A 21,256-nucleotide genomic window follows, 5' to 3' on the forward strand; every position below is an offset into this window, starting at 1 on the left:
TTAAACCATTTTGGGCGGGAACCCCTTTTGGTGTTTTAAGCATTGTTATAATTTAGCTATTGAAAAATAGCAGATCTACAAGCTTGTAGGTCTGCTATTTTTGAAAAAAAGTGAAAATAAAATTTAAAAATAAATCTTTTTTTTTTTTTGAAAATAATTTGGGGACCCCCTAAAATATTTTGGCGACCCCCCGATGTGTCGCGACCCACGGGTTGAGAACCCCTGATGTATGAGACCAGAGTTCAATTCTTATAAAATGCATGTCAAACCACATTGGATCCAAGCACCAATGGTGGAAAGTAACTAAGTACATTTTCTTAAGTACATTAACCACTTCGACCGTATATAAATACATTAACCACTTCGACCGTATATAAATTACATTTCCTCTATTTGAAAATAGCCAATCTTTTGAAAATAGCAGTTCTGCAAGCTCAAAATGCGTGACATCATGATACATTTTGAGCTTGTAAATCTGCTATTTTCAAAAGATGTGGACAAATTTGAGAACTTGAAATAGGACATTCTGTATAATGAGTACTTTTACTTTTGGTACTTTAAGTACACGTTGATGGTTTTACTCAAGTACATTTTGAATTCCGGACTTTTACTTGTAACGGAGTATTTCTATATTGCAGAATTGATACTTTAACTTGTGTGAAAAAACGTGAATACTTGTTTCCACCACTGCCAAGCACACCACATCATTGCCTGCCTGTCTCTAACAAAACAAACAAACTTAACACTCATTGGTCGGCAATTTCATTGAAGGTGTCCTGGTGGTGGCAGGTTCTGAGTATAGAGACTGCTTGACTGGACCTTGTTACTGGTATGGGTGATAGAGTGGACTGAAGACAGTGTTACTGTACCTAGAAAGTTTAATATAGGAAACTTAATGTAAACAAGGCCAGCCATTTGAGATGCCCAAATCATCAGTAAAACAATGCATTTCTGACTGTGATCTCACGATAAAAACAAACGTCTCGTCTGGGAACACCAGAAATTATTATTATTTGACGGTGCAGGTCTATAAATATGATAATGTAATTCAGTTGGATGATCCAGGGTCCAATTGTCCTTGCTGAGACCATAAGTTATTAAGTAATTTCATTGTCTAAATCTGTGCTGTGTAAGCCAAGAGATACATCAATTCAAATAAAAGCCAAGCGATACCGGTACATCAATTCAAACAATGATGTGTAGGCCTATGCCTCGACAACACTGTGTAGGCTAGTCAAATCTGTGAAGGTGTACTATTTTGTCAATGGACAACTTGCCAGGCCAGTAGGGCTGTATCATGCAGAACCGGTAGGTCAACTTACTACACCTTTTATTTCCAAAACAAACAGAAGTTAGAATGCAGGCTTGGTGATTCCAATCTGGGAAAAGACAATATTACCTCACCACCTTTGTATGCGATTGCTGGAGACCAAACTAAATACATCGCTGAGAGGCGATGAGATGGGCCATTGTCCAATGTCCATGGTCTGACGACATACGACATTTTATTAAAAAAACATAAAGAACGTAGTTAAAGGGCATGTGATTATGTATAATCACATGCAGTGATCAAAACAATAAAGAAAATGAAGCGGTCAACAAAAACTATTCTCACTGTTGAAGGTGAACTGTGTGTGTGTGTGTGTGTGTGTGTGTGTGTGTGTGTGTGTGTGTGTGTGTGTGTGTGTGTGTGTGTGTGTGTGTGTGTGTGTGTGTGTGTGTGTGTGTGTGCGTGCGCGTGTGTGCGTGCGTCCACTCGTTGATTCTAAGATAGCATATACCTGTATATAGACATATTGTCCTGCTCATTACTGTGCACAAATACATACATCTTTGTGTTTGGGCACAAAATGCATTTTGAGAACCCACAAAAAGCTGTGCGCCCCCCTCCACACACTCACACACACAGTCATTCTACAGTTGTGGCCCCCGGACTAATACCCCTGCATAGCAGTGGGCATGGTTTTCTGGCTCCACTCAAAAATCAGCCATTCATTTTTCCCATAGAGATGATCAATTATCAATTGTTTTAAGCCTAGAATCAAGCCATCCAGGATCCTGGTGAATCGTGACCATAAAACCTTTGATTCTGTGAAAAAATGAAAACTAAAACTATCATAAAATTAAATCTTAAAATAATTGATATAATTATTTTGTCAATCTCTATGGAAAAAATGAATGGCCGATGTTTCATTGGAGCCAGAAAACCACGCCCACTGCTATGCCCTGTCAAAAGATGCGTTCTACTTCTTGGGTTAGCCTACAATGGAGAGGATGTCCCCCAATATGGGCACGGCTTTGGCAGTGATGAAACACTTTGGTATGGTCAGTGTCAGTCTGGTACAGAAGAGAGAGCGACGACAACACTGAATGGAATGCAGACGTATAACGCTGCATGTGCGTCAGACTGGTAAATGGAATCCCCATTGATGATGACATTGGTATTGGTACATTTCTGACACCCAGAGTGAGTAGATGGAAATTGTGCCATCTTATATTCCTACTTTATGATTCCTTCTGCTGAGGATCTGTATATGGAGTTGCAGATGTCATCTTCCAGAGTACCTGGCCCTGCCCTGCCCATACCACCAGAAGCACCACAACCTGGTTTGATGCCCATGCCATCAGAGTGTTTGACTGGCCAGCCAACTCGTCGGACCTAAACCCCATTGAGAATGTATGGGTATTGTCAAGAGGAAAAGGAGGGGCACCAGACCAGACCCAAAAACAAAGAAGATAGCAAGCACGAAGGAAACCTGGGCTTCCATAACTCCCGGGCAATGCCTCAGGCTGATGAAGGCATAGGGATTCCCAACCATGTTTTGAAGATTGACATCTGTTTACCATATTTTAGTACCATATTTTGATTGATTTGATGTGATCCTAATTTCTTAATGTGGCTTTCAGATTAAAACATTCATGCTCTGCAAAAACTGAGGAGTAAATGGTGATTTCTTCACAGTATTCAATTTTTTTTTAAATTCTGTTTTAGTGGGTTTTATGAGCTGGAAGCCAAAATTGTGTAAAGATAAACAAATAAATATGGTACGTGAAATCATTTATGAATCAATCTATGAAAGTTAAACTTTTTGAATGGAATTATGGAAATAAACCAAACTTTCCATGATATTCACATTTTTTGGAAAGGTGCTGCATATATAAACCTGAATATGGCATATATCCAGCATAATATTCTGCATATAGGCTATACTTATTACTTGCCATTGGCATAATATGCGCATATATTATATTTAAAATAAAACCATAGCACCACCATTAGCCCTTTCATGTCACGCACCCCTAGTAGGCGCTCGCGCACCACAAGGGGTGCACGCACCACAGTTTGGGAAGATTGTCTGATGGAAACAAGCCTCTGGCTCTTCTTTCATTATCGGCTTTTTGTACACAGCAAGCACAGTGGATCACTGGGTAAAGAGCCTGCATGGCCGCAGGTTCAAGTCCCGGCCGGCTCCGACAGTGTGTCCTCTGTGGCAGCGATGGCCGAACGGATTGCGGAGCGGTCTTGATACCGGAAGGTCGCCAGTTCGAATCAGCGGTCCGACACGTTAAAATTACCACCGCTGAAGTGCCCTTGAGCAAGGCAATGAACCACTACCATGAAATGTTCTATGAGCAGGGCCTGGCTGGAAACAAGTTCTTGAGCTTAGCCCAGATACCCTGGGTAAATATAGTAACTTTGCTTTGCTTTGCTTCCTTTGTGATTGTGACAAGTCAAATGGCTTCACCAGAGAAAATTAATCCCTGTAGGAGTCAACCTAATTTCATATAGCCTACAAAGATAATAGTTAGTAGCCTATATAATACCCTACTACATATTAAAACGACATGCTATTTGCTATATATATAGTTCATGGTTTTTTAACGAGTTTCATCTTTTTCTTTAATCGTCAAAAATCATGAAAAACAATAGCATGTCGGCGGAAACCATGAACTATACCTTAATTAAACTAAACATATCGGAATGGACGGTCGCTGCAGCGTGCCCGCCTGCCCGGCATGCCATGCACACAAATGGGCGGTCCAAGAAAGCGCGCCCGGTACAGTCAAGCCAATGTTTTCATTTGTGTAGTATAGCGTGCACGGGTGCAAATCGGTGCAGATCTGATCGGTGCATGGTTTGTCTAGCTGGAAGAGTCGCACATTTAGAGATCGAGGTCGAGAGACAGAGTCAGGGAGTCGAGGAGAGAGTGAGAGGCGGCAGACTCAAGTCACTTACGGATACCCACCAGTGCCACCACAACATCATCTGGCATCATGAGTAAAGTGCAGGGTGGGATGAAATGCGTGAAATATCTTCTATTCGCTTTCAACTTCATATTTTGGGTAAGAGACCGCTTCTGAAATGGTTGATGATCTGCATGGACACGAACAATGTTGCATTCATTAGTTCAGACTGTTCTTTGTTCGTTGAATTGTAAGCTAACCTTTGTTCTTATCAGTCGCAGAAATGTATCATCGTGGATTCGTGGTGTAGTAGGCTAATAATTCATCTCGATTTTAGCCGCGTGTGTGCAAAATCAGACTGGATACTGTAGTGTAGGTGGTTACTATGGCAACTAGAAGACCTTCCCTTTCATTTTCTATAGAAAACCTGTCCTTAGAAACACTTATTATATATGTATTAATTGTACTAAAATATAATTGTCTCTGTATAGCTAAGGAATCAGGAGGAAACACCTTAAATGAAACAATATGTTAATTATTCCAATGTCCCCCCCCCCGACAGCCCTTGCTTGAGTGGGTGCTGATCCTGTGGGCGTGCAGTTTTCACATCTCTCTCTCTCTCTCTCTCTCTCCATAGCCTGTCTCCTTGAGTGTATAGTCTACTTAATCAACTTCGTAGATATGGTGGTGATATCTTAGCCTATTATTAAGTCAATACATAGACTGCAACATGTTAACAGATGGGGGACGGTTTTAGGACTATTAGGCTAGCCTATAGTAGGCCTACTGTATATTTGTAATCTAAATTTATATAACAAAATTCCACAATATTAATTTATACAGCTACTTTTAGTGGTCATAATGCAGCACTGTATACATAGCAGAACTGCAGTTTGTTGTTACATTTCCCAACATAACTATGAAAGCCATACACTGTTCCGATTCCCCTCTCTTGACCAATTTGGCATTGTGATGTGACTTTCCTGGTGTGTCTGGGAATGTGTTGAGTTTACGCTGGAGTTAATCTGTTTTGGGCATATCACTGAGGGGTGTTTGTTATCACAAGATGTTGTATTATCTCAACATTACTCTTGTGTGTTGCCTTGTGTCCCGTTTCATAGCATAACTAAAAACAACAGGCCTCCCTAAAGGTTCTGACCTTGTAACAGTACAGGGACAATAATGACAAATTACACAGACACCACGCACATCATTTTAATATTTCAGCTGCTGGCCATTACTAGAGATTACAGATTTATAAATATAATACAAAGCCTTTAGTCATGCATGTCTTTTTATTTAATTCTGTGTGGATGTGATGTATCAAGAACATCACACAATAGATCTGTCATTTTCATTCCCACTACATTCGCATTATTTGTGAATGTAGTATAACACTAATAGTAGTTTATGAAAGATGGCATTGCTGACCCAAGTCACAGACTTCATTGTTGTTGGATATGTATGTTTTACATCCAGTTAATATGGCCTCTTTTGGTTTAAGTTGCTGCTTCCAGTGATGTCCCTGTAAACCAATCAATTGTTCCTAAAGTGGTGTCACACAATCAGAGAATGGATTCTTTGTCTGCAGAGGTTTGGGACTAAAAGCAGCGTCGTTGTCAGCCAAGCCAAAAGGGGCGTACAGTACAGTGTCATTTTGGGGTATAGTGCCAGTAGACAGCCGATGCCAGCCAATGTGAGTTACATCACCCAAGTTCTGTGAGGCTGGCACAGCCTGTGGCTGAAATGCACCATGGGAGATGGGGCACACATGTTGCTATTGGTGATGTAGGATTGAATGGATATGATACTCCTATTGAAATATTAGCGACTACTAGTGATACACTTTCCTATTCTCTAGCTGCTGCACCAACCAAGTCAAACAATTTCCATAATGTTCACACAGTGCATGGCCATGTTGGAAAGTATATAGTACACAAAGTATTAACAGGCCAGGATATACGTGGTATAAAGTCATTCTAGTTTGGTTGCAGAGAGTTCATTATTACGATCCTTACATTGGCTTTCTGGGCCTAGCCTTAAAATGATGCCATCGGGTGTGAATGCTGCCCCGGGCTTGGTGCTGCTTCTTGAATATTTTACTAGTTGACTAATCATGAATTTCAAATGTTCTTTCAACCCATAAATGTTTCTTCGCATCTAAATGGAGGATAAAACATGGAACTTTAATTTTCACATGCAGTAGCATTTGGAAGAGATTATTCTTTTAATTGTCAACTCTGGATTTCACCACTGTAAGGAGGTTTGTAATTAGTTTTAGCCTTTAGGGAGGACAGATGGATTAACCATTTTATATGACTGGGTTTCAATCGATGGGTTTATCTTTGGTGAAGTTTGCCCAGGGAATAATGATGTTCAGTGGGCCACATGCTGTGGTGTTGTGATAAGGTGAGACTCATGAGGGACATATCACACCTGCCAGTTTGTGTCTCACATTCTCACCTAAATCTCACCAGGGTTCTGCCTTATACGGTGTAGTGTGCTTTACTTACTTACTTATCCTCTTCGTCCCTGTTGGGGCATAAGGCCGCAATCATACACTGCTACTGGATCCTGTCTCGTGCTTTGGCCTGTGCTTCGTCCCAGGTAAGACCCATCTCCTTCAGCTCCATCATCACTGTCCTTCGCCAGATGTTCTTTGGTCTGCCTCTCTTTCTTTTCCCAATTGGGGTCCATCTCAAGGCAACCTTGGGTGCCCTTTCGTTGGGCATCCTGAGTACGTGACCGAGCCATCTTAATCTGCGTCTCTTTATCTCAAGGGACATATGAGAGCTGCCCGTCTTTTTATAAAGTTCGTCATTTGAGATCTTGTTTGGCCAAAAGATGTTGCAGATCTTGCGTGTGCTTTGCTAACTGAAAAAACACCTCACACATCACAAATAAGATGGCAAAAATGTCTTATGTGATGGTTTAGTCATGTTAAAATATGTCATACAATATGTGCATCATTGCGTAATTACAGTATGACTGGTGAGTTTGTTATTTTATGTTCTCAGTTGTCGGGCTCTTTGGTGCTGGCTGTAGGACTATGGCTGAGGTTCGACCGAGACACTGCCCAACTCCTGGCAGGCGATGGTGCTCCTGAGACCTTCTTTATAGGTATGTGAGGGTCCCGTCTTTACTGTACATGCGATCAGATTTACCCAAAGGTTCGAGTCCCGGTCCAGACGAACTTGGCTGTATGTCACTTCACATCTCTCTCCCCTCGTTTCCTGTGTGTCCGGCGTCCGCACTTACTGTCAATAAAAAGAAAAAAGCCCCCAAAAATAGAAAACACCTAACTGTGTTATTCCCATTAGGAAATGGTATGTATGTGGTTCTGAATGAAGCCCATTTGACTATAAAATCGTATACGACAGTTTCACATAATAAAAATCGGAAGTGAGGGGCGCTCTTATCACCATACGTCATCATACATCATCTCATTCTGGCCAATCACAATTTGCGCCTTCACTTTTGTCTTCAATGTTTGTGTTTACACAGACCCTCAAAGCTGGACATAGGAGGGTCTAGCGCCCCTCAAAAATGATGAATGACTATACAGTTTCAGAATTTATGCATGATGACATTTAAGCAATATTACTCCAGAGATTCTGCTATACCGTGAGATAACTAAAAGTGAGTATACTAACAGTAACTGACAGCTGACAGCTACTTCCAAGTTCCTACCTCACGTAGTGATTTCCTGGCTGGGAGGCATTCTATGAGTGGCAATATCTCCCGATATAGCACTGAACACAGCCACCATTACAATTCACAATGCAAGATCTGCAACTAACTGCAGTATAAAACAAGTTTGAGTGAACCTTCTTGTATCTTCATTTGGGAGAGAACTACCCATGTTTACAACATTTTCAGACCTTTTTCTACCAAAGGAATAACATACTGTACACACATGATTAGGTTGACGGATGTCCCCCTTTAAATATTAGACAGGTTAAAAGGATCTTTTAGTCAATGAATGAACCCTTCTGTCTCTAGATTCAAAACGTTGTGGCCTGGGTTCATGCACCATTTAGTACAGCTGTGGCTTTTGATTGATTCTGAATAAGGAGTGACACCGCAGTGAAACGCAAGTAGACAATTTGCAGATCTCTTCTTCCACAAGGGGTCTTTCACAGCAGACCACAGGCCAGGCAAGGTCTTGTGTTACTAGAGACCATTTACTGTGCGGTCGTTTTGTAGTATTCAATACAATAGGGTCTTCTCTCTCTCCCACCCACCATGTCTCTCATCTCTCTCTCTCTCTCTCTCTCTCTCTCTCTCTCTCTCTCTCTCTCTCAGTGAGAGAGTGTGGGCCTAGATAACCAGAATGTAGCCTTGTTACTCCCATTTAGAACATGACCTAAAATGGTGACTTCACTTAATCAGCTGTCTGCCATGTTTTCTCTGAACTGCCTGCTGGCCTTGTGGGAAAGTCACTTCGCTGGGTGGGGCAGGTGAAGGACCTAGTCTCCTCCATGACAGTCAGTTCACTGGGTGGGGCAGGTGAAGGACCTAGTCTCCTCCATGACAGTCAGTTCACTGGGTGGGGCAGGTGAAGGACCTAGTCTCCTCCATGACAGTCAGCTGGGTGGGGCAGGTGAAGGACCTAGTCTCCTCCATGACAGTCACTTCGCTGGGTGGGGCAGGTGAAGGACGTAGTCTCCTCCATGACAGTCAGTTCGCTGGGTGGGGCAGGTGAAGGACCTAGTCTCCTCCATGACAGTCAGTTCAAAACAAAACAAAAATCATTGCCTCATCATGCATACTTGCCATACTATAGTAATGAATATGGTAACAAACAGACCTTTGTTCCCTTATGAAGTATAGTAAAGGCATGAGACACAAATTCTGTATTGATTACCAAGTGTTGTTGTTTATAGTTTGTCATCATGTTTGGGATAATGAAAACAGCATGCTGCCTGCACGTACTGTTGTTACACAGGACATTCAGTATTAATCTAACTTTGAAAGAGAAAATGGGCACAGGTCAACTTTTACACTTTTACAGTCAAATGAATCCTTCGAATTTGACTGTGTATGAAAATGTTATGCTTCGCCTGATTAAAGTTTGCATACCTCAGTCACAATGTCCACCCATCTTCTCAAACTATCACAGTACCTCATCTGTTATGTCAAATGTAAAATAAATAACATTCTACTGATTATGAAGGCAGTAATCCAAAAGTACAAATTTGAGGCATGGATTGCATTACTGTCTACTGTTGTAATTAAGCAATTTGCAACGGATTACATTTTGTGAGTACGATAAGTGCTAATGTTCTGCAGCAATATAACAATATCACGTTGGAGATTTATCAGAGTGTTGTGTCATCTTCTGGGGGAGCCTTAGCAACCACACAAATATTATCATTATGGCTTCAGGAGCAGAATGGTGGAGCATGGCTGCCTATATGCACTGTAGCAAGGAGACCTTGCAAGATTAAACATGGTGATACGATAACAGGGAAAGGTAGCTGCATTCCCTCCGGGTGATTCACTTTCCATTCTGTCAACACTTTTGACTGCATTGTGCTGTGGGTAAATTGCGCTGAGTCAAAACAGCTATTGTATGTGCATACATGGTGGGTGTGTGTGTGTGTGTGTGTGTGTGCGTGCGTGCGTGCGTGCCTGCGTGCGTGCGTGCGTGCGTGCGTGCGCGCCTGCGTGCGTGCGTGCGCGCCTGCATGTGTGTGTGGTCTATGAGACAGACAGAGGCCCATTTGCACACTCAATGCTCATTGATTTGCATTTCCAACAACTGTGCAACTGATACCCTTAACCAAGATGCCAGTAGTTTCAAATGGGAAAAGGACGACTGTCCTCGTTTGCAGCGGTGCCAACTACACAGAATAACGACTGCAGTTAATATGATGCATATTAATCAATTGAGACCTGGAACGCATCCATGTCACGTTAGCGTTTAACCACATTAACCATTAACCCATTTTGGGGCGGGAACCCCTTTTGGTGTTTTAAACATTGTTATAATTTAGCTATTGAAAAATAGCAGATCTACAAGCTCATAGCGCGCCACCGAGTGGCGCGCTATGAACTTGTAGATCTGCTATTTTTGAAAAATCGTTAAAATGTGCCTCAAATCTTTCCGAAAATTGTCATGATTTAGAAAACCTTTTTTTTTAAAATTTCGACATCAGGCCTGAATGGGTTAAGCTAGAGCTGTGGTGGAAACACAATGGAAACCTTCACTATCATTCTTGTATATAGAACCTGTCTTTCCCCCCCGTGATGGTTTCCATTGCTGAACCAGATGATCTGCTTTGAGGTAGCATGTCTCTATAAGTTCAACTTCCCTGCAGTTGTCTGCTCTGTGTGGGACGCTTCTTCCTTATCTCCCCTCTTGTTCGTAGCAAGAAAACAACAGCGAGCGTCTCCCCATGTGGATTAATTAAATTGCTGCTGCAGTTCCTGCCCGCAAAACTAATTAGGCCCTTAACATGGACCTTAGAGACTGCCCTGGTGTACAGTTACAGTGCAAGGGGGTTGGTAGCGAGGGATGAGAGCAAGGGAGTTGCACAGGGGAGGTGACGCCATCACGGCTCTCTGCCTGCTCTCTGCTGCAAATCTTGTTGCAACAGATGAGACCCTTGTAGTCTTCATCGGACCTGCTGTCAGCTCACTTGTCTGGCTCCCTATTCGGGGTGTCATTGCCCAGGGGCTCTAGAGACAACCGGGGTGGTGCTGACTGTCTGGTTTGGCTTAGTACTAGTTTGAGGACAATGATCATATCATCAGCTATTTCCAACAGGCACCAGCAGCAAGAAGACCCCTTATATTTTTCGTAGTTTTGGCAGTTCTGTGTTGTCGTTTTCCACGAAATCCGGCAATATGGTAGAGGGCCGTGACTCGTGAGAATCGCTCAGGAACTGAAGCTCACAGTCATTCGTCAAAGGACCTCTGACCTTTAGATCTCCCAATGAGTCAATTATATTATGATTTGCTCGATCCATTTTTGATGACGTCAAGAAAGCATTGTCAAAGGATTTCGTAGCCTGGTTAACCACTCGCCCTTGAAATCGCATTTCCATTCATGCGAGTGGAGTCTCCAATCAGTGTATCTACCAATACCATGTCAACCACACAGAAATGAGCAGGTTCGGACTGACCTAGGGCCTGCGTAGAATCTAATTAAAACCCACACGGGCAAGCCCAATTAGGGTCCACTTGGATGTCGCAATCAATTACCTAGTTGGGGCACACCTAAGGCGCAGGTAGAACCAATTTAAAGCCCACACGAGTAACCCAAGTGTGAAGCATCTGGTATCGGCTGACATTGTCATATAGGTTCCATATTAGCCCAACTGGGTCTCATATAGTTAACCCATCTCGAAGCCATGGGACCAACATGGGCGTGCTGGTTGGGGTATGTCGGGGACACATCATGAACCCAAGGACAGGTTTAACCCCATATCATTGTATTATAGAAAGTCTTTATGTTTAATTATTCTATATTCTTTCATGTTGTGGAGAAATAACCATTCAAAGGCAGAAACGCCTAATTTGGAAAACGTCATAGTATGACATATTAAGATGACCTCTGTATTTTACCGGAATTTGATTGAAATAATTGAATCCTTATAGTATTAATTTATAGATCACACCCGTGTGAAGTGAGGGGCGCTAATATATTAAAGTCTAACTCATGTATTGGTGATGTAAAACAAACGGTGCCAACACAAACATTAAACGCCATTAACAATAAAGAGACAATATGACGTAATGAGTTACATTATGGCGTAAATGTTCCCTTCATTGTCAATGGCGTTTACAAAACAAACATTGAACTAAAGACAAACATTAAAGCTGTGTAAAACATATAGAGACATACTGTAGATAGGCCTGAGACGACCCTTCCTAAGACCTTAAGACCTTTTGATATACTGTACAGACAGACGTGTTAAAGACGTAGGAGACAAACGTGAGGGATATCAAACAGGCTATTGTGCTTTTCAAGCCTTTATGTTTCGTGTTGTATTCATTTATACTGTAGATAAACATCTTACAAACATATAGAGATACAGATAGACATGAGTCAAGATAGAAGCGAGAGAGCAGTTATCGAAGCAAGCTAATTCTACCATTGTTCTATCTATGGGCTTGACCCAGTCTTATAGCTGCTTGCAGCTATATTTATTATTATTATTTGTGTACAGAATTGAATTCCATGCTATTCACAGTATTCAGGATATGTCCAGAGCAGTTACTCACAATGATGGAACTCCTTTTTTACAGTGAACAATGGAGCCATGTGAAAAAGGAGACTACAGTAGGCCTGTACTATTTCCTTTGAAGTTATGACAGGCCTTTTCTTTGTTTTCATATCTCTTTCATCTTGATGCATGCCAGTTCATTCTCAGTAAGCAACACAAAGTGGGTTCTCATCTGTTACTGTTCATGTGTAGAGACTACACACTAGTCCACATGCCAGAATGTCAACCCAGGCATGTTGAGTACACCAACGTTTTATGTTAGAAATGTTGAGTATGGGTCCCCAGCATGTAGAAACTGCCGGATGCTAACTTGCATATGTTGAGCAATTTTCATAATTGGCATAAAGCATAATATGTGACCATACCACTAACAACCTGTAAGGAAAAACAAATCTAAATTTCATCATGGTTTAAGTAGCATGTGACAACATTTCTAACATAAAACCTTGGTGTACTCAACATGTCCGGGTTCACATGGGCTCTATGGACTGGCAAGTACACTAATAAGGAGAGAAAAAAATCTAAATTTCATAATGCTTTAAGTAGCATGTGACGTGTCAAACTAGGGGGTTTTCATGATGCTGAATCCATTCCAAGCATTAGTTTTGCACCAAAAACAGTCCTTGGGCTAAAAACGGCCATAGCCGTCATCACAAAAGTGATGCACTTTGGGCAAGTGGCTATGGCCGTTTTTAGCCCAAGACTGCTTTTAAAGACTGTTTTTTTATGATCAAAGCATTTTGAATGTTTTGCCTTCCATATATTGTTAATGGTATTGACACATATTATGCAAATTATGAAAATTGCTCAACATGCAAGTTAGCATCCGGCAGTTTCTTAATGCTGGGGACCCATACTCAACATTTCTAACATAAAACCTTGGTGTACTCAACATGCCTGGGTTCACAATGAGGCTCTATGGGCTGGCAAGTAGACCGAAAGGAAGACTGTGCTGTTGCAGATAGCACATAACTCAGTGTGTTAGGTCATTGGCTACATGTTCTGGAGGTTGTGGGTTCGAATCCCACTCAAGTCTTTACTTTCAAGACTTGAGATTTCTAGAAGAACAACAAAAAAGCACCATGAATTGACTGGTACCAATGGCGCAGTGGTCTAGTCAAATGGGACACCACAGAATACATTGACGGTTCAAACAACGTGTTTGGTTTGTAAATAAACCATCGATGTGTGAGCATTAGTAGTGTGATTATTTGATGTGCCAAAATCTGCTATTGACCCCCACTACAAATTTGAAAGTACTATATTTCTAAAACTATGAAACATTTCAAAGATTCATTTTCACCTTTCGGTGTAAGTATGTAGGACTAGTAACAAGCCAAAGTTTGTGCTATTGCCATTGAGAATGCATTGAGCGTTTAAGTTAAATAAAGCAGAAACTACAAAACATTTCAAAGTAAAAAGTTCCAGCATCAACGATGGGACTTGAACCTGTGGCCTCTAGATTCCCAGGCAGGCTCTTTACCCAGTGAGGCAATGTGCTGGTTCTGTATAAAAAGCCAAATAGATAATGACAGAAAAGCCAGACACTTATTTCCATTGTGATTCATAAACATTCAAATGTCTATATAAACAACAGCACAACAAAGCTCCTGTTATGTTGTTTAATTTGTTTGTACCAATGTTCTTACTGAAAGGAAAAGGAAGACTGTGCTCTTGCAGGTAGCACATGGTCAGTGAGTTAGGTCATTGGCTACATGATCTGGAGGTTGTGGGTTCAAGCCTTTACTTTCAAGATTTATAGAAGAACAACTTTAAAACTAAAAAAAGCAGCATGAATTGACTGGTACCAAAGGCGCAGTGGGCTAGTCAAATGGGACACCACAGGATACCTTGACGGTTCAAACAACATGTTGGGTTTGTAAATAAACCGTCAATGTGTGATTATTTGATCTGCCATTTACCTAAATAGGTTTGAATGGGGTTTCTAGGTGTAAGTATGTAGGACTAGTAGCATGCCAAAGTTTGTGCTATTGCCATTGAGAATGCATTGGGCGGTTAAGTTAAATAACTCAGAAACTACAAAACATTTCAAAGTAAAAACTTCCAGCATGTGTCTCCACAGTAAGCTGAATTATAAGAAGTGTGAATGGAGTTTCTATGGCGGCTGTGGCTCAGGAGGTAGAGCAGGTCGTCCAATTGTCCATGGGTCGGTGGTTTGAATCCCGGCTCTTCCTGTCTACATGTCAAAGTGTCCTTGGGCAAGACACTGAACCCCAAATTGCTCCCGATATGCTGGTCTGCACCTTGCATGGCTTCTGCCGCAATCAGTACGTGAATGTAATGCACAATCTATGTAAAGTGCCTTGGATAAAGGTGCTATATAAATGCACCATTTAGGTGAAAGTGCTTTTTTGATGTGCCAATATCTGCCATTGAGCCCCATTGTTTAAAGCACTATATTTCTAAAACTATGAAACATTTCAAAGATTCCCTTTGAGGGAAACATGTCCACCGTAAGATGAACCTAAATAGGTTTGAATGGGGTTTCTAGGTGTAGGTATGTAGGACTAGTAGCATGCCAAAGTTTGTGCTATTGCCATTGAGAATGCATTGGGCGTTTAAGTTAAATAACTCAGAAACTACAAAACATTTCAAAGTAAAAAGTTCCAGCATGTGTCTCCACAGTAAGCTGAATTATAAAAAGTGTGAATGGAGTTTCTAGGTGAAAGTGATTTTTTGACGTGCCACTATCTGCCATTATACATTTCTCAAATTTAAATCACTATATTTCTAAAACTATGAAACATTTCAAAGATTCCTTTTCAGGCAAACATGTCCACCGTAAGATGAACCTAAATAGGTTTGAATGGGGTTTCTAGGTGTAAGTATGTAGGACTAGTAGCATGCCAAAGTTATAAATTTCTCATATTTGGTTTCGGACGGCATACTATAGCATGTCGTTTTTCGTGATTTTGGAGGATTTGAAAAAAATATGAAAATCATGAAAAAACGACATACTATAGTTCATGGTTTCGGACGGAATACTATAGAATGTGGTTTTTCGTGATTTTGGAGGATTTGAAAAGAATATGAAAATCATGAAAAAACAACATACTATAGTCCATGGTTTGGGACGGCATACTATAGTATGTCATATTTTCATGATTTTGGGACACTATGTCAGAGCCAGGACTTGAACCTGCGGCCTCCTGATTCCCAGGCAGGCTCTGTATCCAGTGATCCACTGTGCATGCTGTTCTTAAAAGGCCGAATAGATAATGACAGAAGAGCCATAGACTTGTTTCCATTGTGGTTCATAAACATTCAAACGTCTAGAGATAAACAACAGCAAAAGAAACAATAGACAAATCTCCTGTTATTTTATTTTTTGTATTTTATTTTTTGTATTTTATTTTTTGTATTTTATTTTTGTATCAATGTTGTACTCAAAGGGAACAGGAGACTGCATTGTGGCAGGTAGCAAGTAGATCAGTGACTTAGCACACTGGCTGCATGATCTTGAGGTTGTGGGTTCAAACCCCACTCCAAAACTATGAAACATTTAAAAGATTCCTTTTCAGGCAAACATGTTCACCGTAAGATCAACCTGAATGGGGTTTCTAGGTGTAAGTATGTAGGACTAGTAGCATGCCAAAGTTTGTGCTATTGCCATTGAGAATGCATTGGGCGTTTAAGTTAAATAACTCAGAAACTACAAAACATTTCAATGATGAAAACCTGCTAGTTTGACACGTCACATGCTACATAAAGCATGATGAAATTTTGAATGTTTTGCCTTCTATAGGTTGTTAATTGTATTATCACATAATGTGCAAATTATGAAAATTGCTCAACATATGCAAGTTAGCATCCGGCAGTTTCTAAATCCTGGGGACCCATACTCAACATTTCTAACATAAAATCGTGGTGTACTCAACATGCCTGGGTTCACAATGGGGCTCTATGGGCTGGCAAGTAGACTACACAACAATCCCTTCATGATAACTTCAGCAATTGCAAGGTTCTGCCAGGTGTTTATTTATAATATTCCTCTCTATTGCTATGATGAAGCAGCACTTCCTGGGGCCATATGCAAATTGCAGAGGGTTAGGATTTGTGGTCATAATTAGAGCCAGACCGTCATATCAGTTTGGCTAATATAACGGGCCGCCATTCTTTGACTTTTTCGGTTCAACCACTTTCAATCATTCAATATAAAATATTTTCGGCATGTCAGTATAGGAGAAATGTTTTAAAGAAATTGAATAGGGTTTTGGTTATAAAGTTATTATAGTTTTGTTTTTTGTTTTTCTGTACAAGTTGAAATGTTCTCAAATAGAAACTTGAATTGATTAGAACAATTTGTTGTTTTTCTAATTATATTTTTTTACAGGAAATGGGGCAAAACAATGGTAATAGATGGTTTAGGACATTCCAAAATCAGGATTGGCAGAGCTCAGGCTCTAGTCATAATATATTATTGCTCTTACTGGATGCTATATTGACATTATTTCAAGTGTTGTTAATTGTCTCCATTCTCCTTTTCCTCTAGCTGTCTACATCCTCATTTGTGCCGGTGGGCTCATGATGCTGGTTGGATTCTTTGGTTGCTTCGGGGCTGTACGCGAGTCTCAGTGTCTTCTTGCGTCGGTGGGTTGCTGACTGTGTACAAAAAGTGCTGACTTGTTCAATCAAACTGATGATGTCTGTATGTCTGTCTATGTACTGTGTACAGTATGTCACTCTGTCTAGTGTCTGCACATTCAGTGAACCAGAGGGCACTGCACCTTAACTATGCACACATTTAGGTTTCTTTGTTTTAGGATAATGTGTATTGAATTTAATATATTTTTTACAATTACAAAATTACAAACTCAAATGAACAAACATCAGCTACAATGAGGAAAATGTCAATAGAGGGGAAATGTGCTGCACGTAAGTAAGTAAACTAAAATAAAAAATAACATGAAACAAAATACTAATAAACTAAATATCTAGACAGTGAGGGAGTTCTGCTGCTGCTGATATTAGGTCCGCATATAATAGTGGATGCCACTAATCCCGGGGAAAAAGAAACAGGCTCTGCTTAGGAGCTGCAACGTTGATACACACCCACAGTGATGGTTTCCAGTTAAACATCTATGTAAAGCGCCTTGGATAAAGGCGCTATATAAATGTACCATTTACCTGTCCTTTTCAGTTCTTTGCATGCCTCGTGATCATCTTCGGCGCAGAGGTAGCAGCGGGCGTCTTTGGGTTTCTAAACAAGGATCAGGTACAAAAGTAGTTGTTTTCAGAATCAAATTGATAATAAATAATAACTCAATTCACAATGTTATCATTGATTGATTTTCCTGTCATCTGTCTCAGATTGTCGAGGAAGTCCAGAAGTTTTACAGCAGCTCAATTTCTGACACCACCGATTCCAACAGTACTGCGATAGCATCCATGTACCACACTGTTGTAAGCAAAATACAGATTGTCCTCATTTATGGTGTTTTTGTCGTTGATATTTCTAGTTGTCGCTAGAAATATGACAACTTGTGTTTATTGTTCATTTATGCTTATAGCTGAATTGCTGTGGGGGCACTACACCAGATTCTACTCTTTGTCCTGAGACTCCTGAAGGTGAAGAGGAAACCAAGGTAGAGCTCTCATTCATGCTGTAACACTGTTCTGCCACACAGTGGCAGTATTTCACCATTATTAAAACCACATCATTAGTTATAAAAATCCATTGTTATTTCCCTCTACCATAAGAAAGTAATGACAGCTTTCTTGTGTCTGTAACCTTAGAATGTATTTTCAATAAAGTAATCAATCAATAAGAGAAGGATTTTAAACTCATATCAAATATTGATGATATACAATGAGATGTTACAGTACCTGTAAAAACAAGTGTAAATAATGAATGAATGTTGTACACAGGACTGCCTGACTGCAATAACAGACTTTTTCGACGAAAAGCTGTACATCATTGGATATGTTGGAATTGGTACCGCGGGAGTAATGGTGAGGATTTTATAAAACGTTCTGTCATAGATCCTCTCTGTAATACTCTATCATTATAATAATTAATTTTGACATTCGCTAAAGGTAATGCTGTGTTAAGACGCGTTTTGGACGTTGCACTAGTTGCACACACCCTTACATGACATTCCACCATTTCTCTGAACAGGATTAGCTGAATCCTGAACCCTTTGTTTGTCTTTCTCTCCTCAGATTATAGGGATGATCTTCAGTATGGTCCTCTGTTGTGCAATCAGAAACAGCAGAGAGGTCATATAGACAGTGAGTTGTGGCCACCTCCCATCCTACCAATGTACTGTATGAATGAATGAACCATTGTAAAGCGCTTTGAGCACTTGGAAAGGCGCTATAAAAATGCAATTCATTATTATTATTACCAGCCAGTCCTCCACAGCACAGACCTCTCCAACCCGTCCATGTAAATCAACACATTTGTGCAGGGATGTACCGGACCAAGGACCAATTTTTATATAATTTTAAGTCGAGGGCAATTTGGTGGAGAGGTTTACTGAGTTTCACAAAGTTTCTTCTTTTTTTTTTTTTTTAAATATGTATGTAAACAGAAGTCAGAAGTTCATACGGAATTGAATGGCAGGTAGGATGGGTGGAAATGTTGGTTGTAGGCAGCACTGAGTATATGGCCCTCATTTATCAATCGAGTGTAAAATCTGCCCCAAATTCGAGTGTAGGATTCGTAGTACACCCACGTCGGGTCGGCATTTACAAAGTGATCGCAGACAGCTGTTTCTTCCTTAATTTCGTTCGGACGTTTATAAATGTGACGGCTGAAATCTATCTGGCACGCCCTATGAAATCAAGCCTCGCCCTCGTTTTTGCGACATGAACAACTGCAATACGACCTGGAAACCATGGATACAGGAAAAACGTACTGCCCGCCTCACCCCCCTCTCTCATACACACACACACACACACACACACACACACACACAACTTGCAAGCCCAACTAACTGGTGTGTTGTATCTTAAATAAATAAAGAACGAACACCTGCATGAATTAAATAATTCCCTCTCACCTGTTTCCCTCTCACCTCGCTTGCCTTTCTGTCATGTCCACGCACGCACGCACGCACCTCAAGGCTACATGACAGTTTGTAGGCCTATAATAATTTTACCCATTCGTGCGCAGTGCACGGCGAAGGCGATCAGTGAGACTGCGCACTGCTGTGATAAGTCCTGTGGGTGAGTCAGTGATGCCTGCATGAGAGATAGGCTACCATGTCGTCAAGGCAGTCATAATCAACGTTTATGGAGTGATTTGATCATTGATGAACGAATCATAAACATATGGATGAAGGTTTGCATGTGTGCCGGTATGTGCTGGCCTGGGCTGGCGACGCACGCCTCCCGACCCCCGAAAATGATCTCGCTTTTATCTGAACTGTCAAAGCGCTTATTTAAATGGTGAATGATTAAGCCCCTTACGCCTATAGCCTGCTACAATTGCAAATAGGCAAGCTGTATGATTGTCATTGTCACTTGGAAATAAAGGCGTGCAGTCCATGTGCCTTTTTTTTAAATAATATCACAGTGATTCTATAGGCATCTGATGTCACGCTCATGCCGCATGCGATGCGCTCCCAAATCATCTCACAAGTGCGCTCGCATAACAAGGCCAGTAAAGCACTGTTTGATTAAGCACAAACTAATACATTGTAAACATGTTATATTGTTTTTAATTGCGCGATTTTAATTACTTGTAAAGTTGGAAATCTCTCTTTTTCTTTTTACATGTATATACATACAGTTTTATATTAACATTTTAGGAGTGAAAACATATGTTTAGATGCCTGTGACAGCGTGTCAGCAGTTCAGACAATGCTGCTCCGCTGTTCTACGACAGAAAAACAGGTGAGGACAAAGCGTACGACAGCTCCCGACCAGACGTGAGTTTTGTCCTGGCTCAAGTTCAAAATCAAACGTTGGCGCAAATGGTAAATGCCGAAAATTGCGGTAATTTCGGCGTACACCCATATTTTGGCGTACGCACGGTTGATAAATGAGGGCCATATGAGTCTAGAGCCTGGACTTACAATTGAGACAAATGTCTGCTTCCCTGGCACTGGCAAAACAACTTGTCCCCAACCCCCATCAACTGGACTCCGACTTCCCCAACCATCCCAGCATCGAGGACCAAATTCAGCACAAAATAACGGACCACTAATATACAGTCTCAAACTATACCAGCACTGAAACACAAGTTACTTTCTATGTTCATGTCCATAGCATACGTTCAGCATTTGGCACTGCTCTGTAATATTCTTTGGTTTTCACAGCATCTTGTTACTCTGCCGGTGTTCTCCATTGGTTAACATACCGTCGCTGGCACAGAAAGCCTTCATTGACGCAGGAATGTCTGACGAGTATTGCTGTAAATACAGACACTGAGGTATCTGCCGTTAATTAACACTATTTATTGAATATATTTTATAGCCCTTTTGTGTAATTTATAGGCCTAAACGCCGATCATTGAGTTGTATGCTTTAAATGTTTTGAGGATTATCACTACCTTTTGCTGCATGAAGTTCATTTTGTGTCTACTATGCAGATGTGCATATCTTCCACCACAGAGTTTATAAGCCACACACAGACAAGTCTTCAGGTAGTGGGTACAGTAATAGAGTGGTTCCCAAACGGTGTGCAGAGGCAAACTGGTGTGCTGTGAGTCCAGGTGTGCCTTGGGATTTTGTGACAACCACATTATTGTTGCATTATACAGTATACAACTATTGTATTTACTATATCAGTACTTTGTGTGCATTCATTTCCCAATACAGAGGCAAATTCTATATCCTAAATTTTATTTTAAACACTTTCAACGTGGAATC

The 21,256-nt window shown here is 40.9% G+C and overlaps 1 protein-coding gene across 1 annotated transcript; it reads left to right on the forward strand.

Annotated features, from left to right (window-relative positions):
* The first annotated feature begins 4,117 nt into the window (after positions 1–4,117).
* On the forward strand, positions 4,118–18,794 carry LOC306929331 (CD9 antigen-like). Its single transcript, XM_079509774.1, has 8 exons — positions 4,118–4,344; positions 7,203–7,305; positions 16,933–17,030; positions 17,581–17,655; positions 17,751–17,843; positions 17,951–18,025; positions 18,309–18,392; positions 18,603–18,794. The coding sequence occupies exons 1-8, from the start codon at positions 4,276–4,278 to the stop codon at positions 18,666–18,668; spliced, it is 663 nt and encodes a 220-aa protein (XP_079365900.1). The 5' UTR covers positions 4,118–4,275; the 3' UTR covers positions 18,669–18,794.
* Positions 18,795–21,256: the final 2,462 nt, after the last annotated feature.

This window comes from Electrona antarctica (genome assembly GCF_951216825.1).
Source record: "Electrona antarctica genome assembly, chromosome: 9".
NCBI lineage: Eukaryota > Metazoa > Chordata > Actinopteri > Myctophiformes > Myctophidae > Electrona > Electrona antarctica.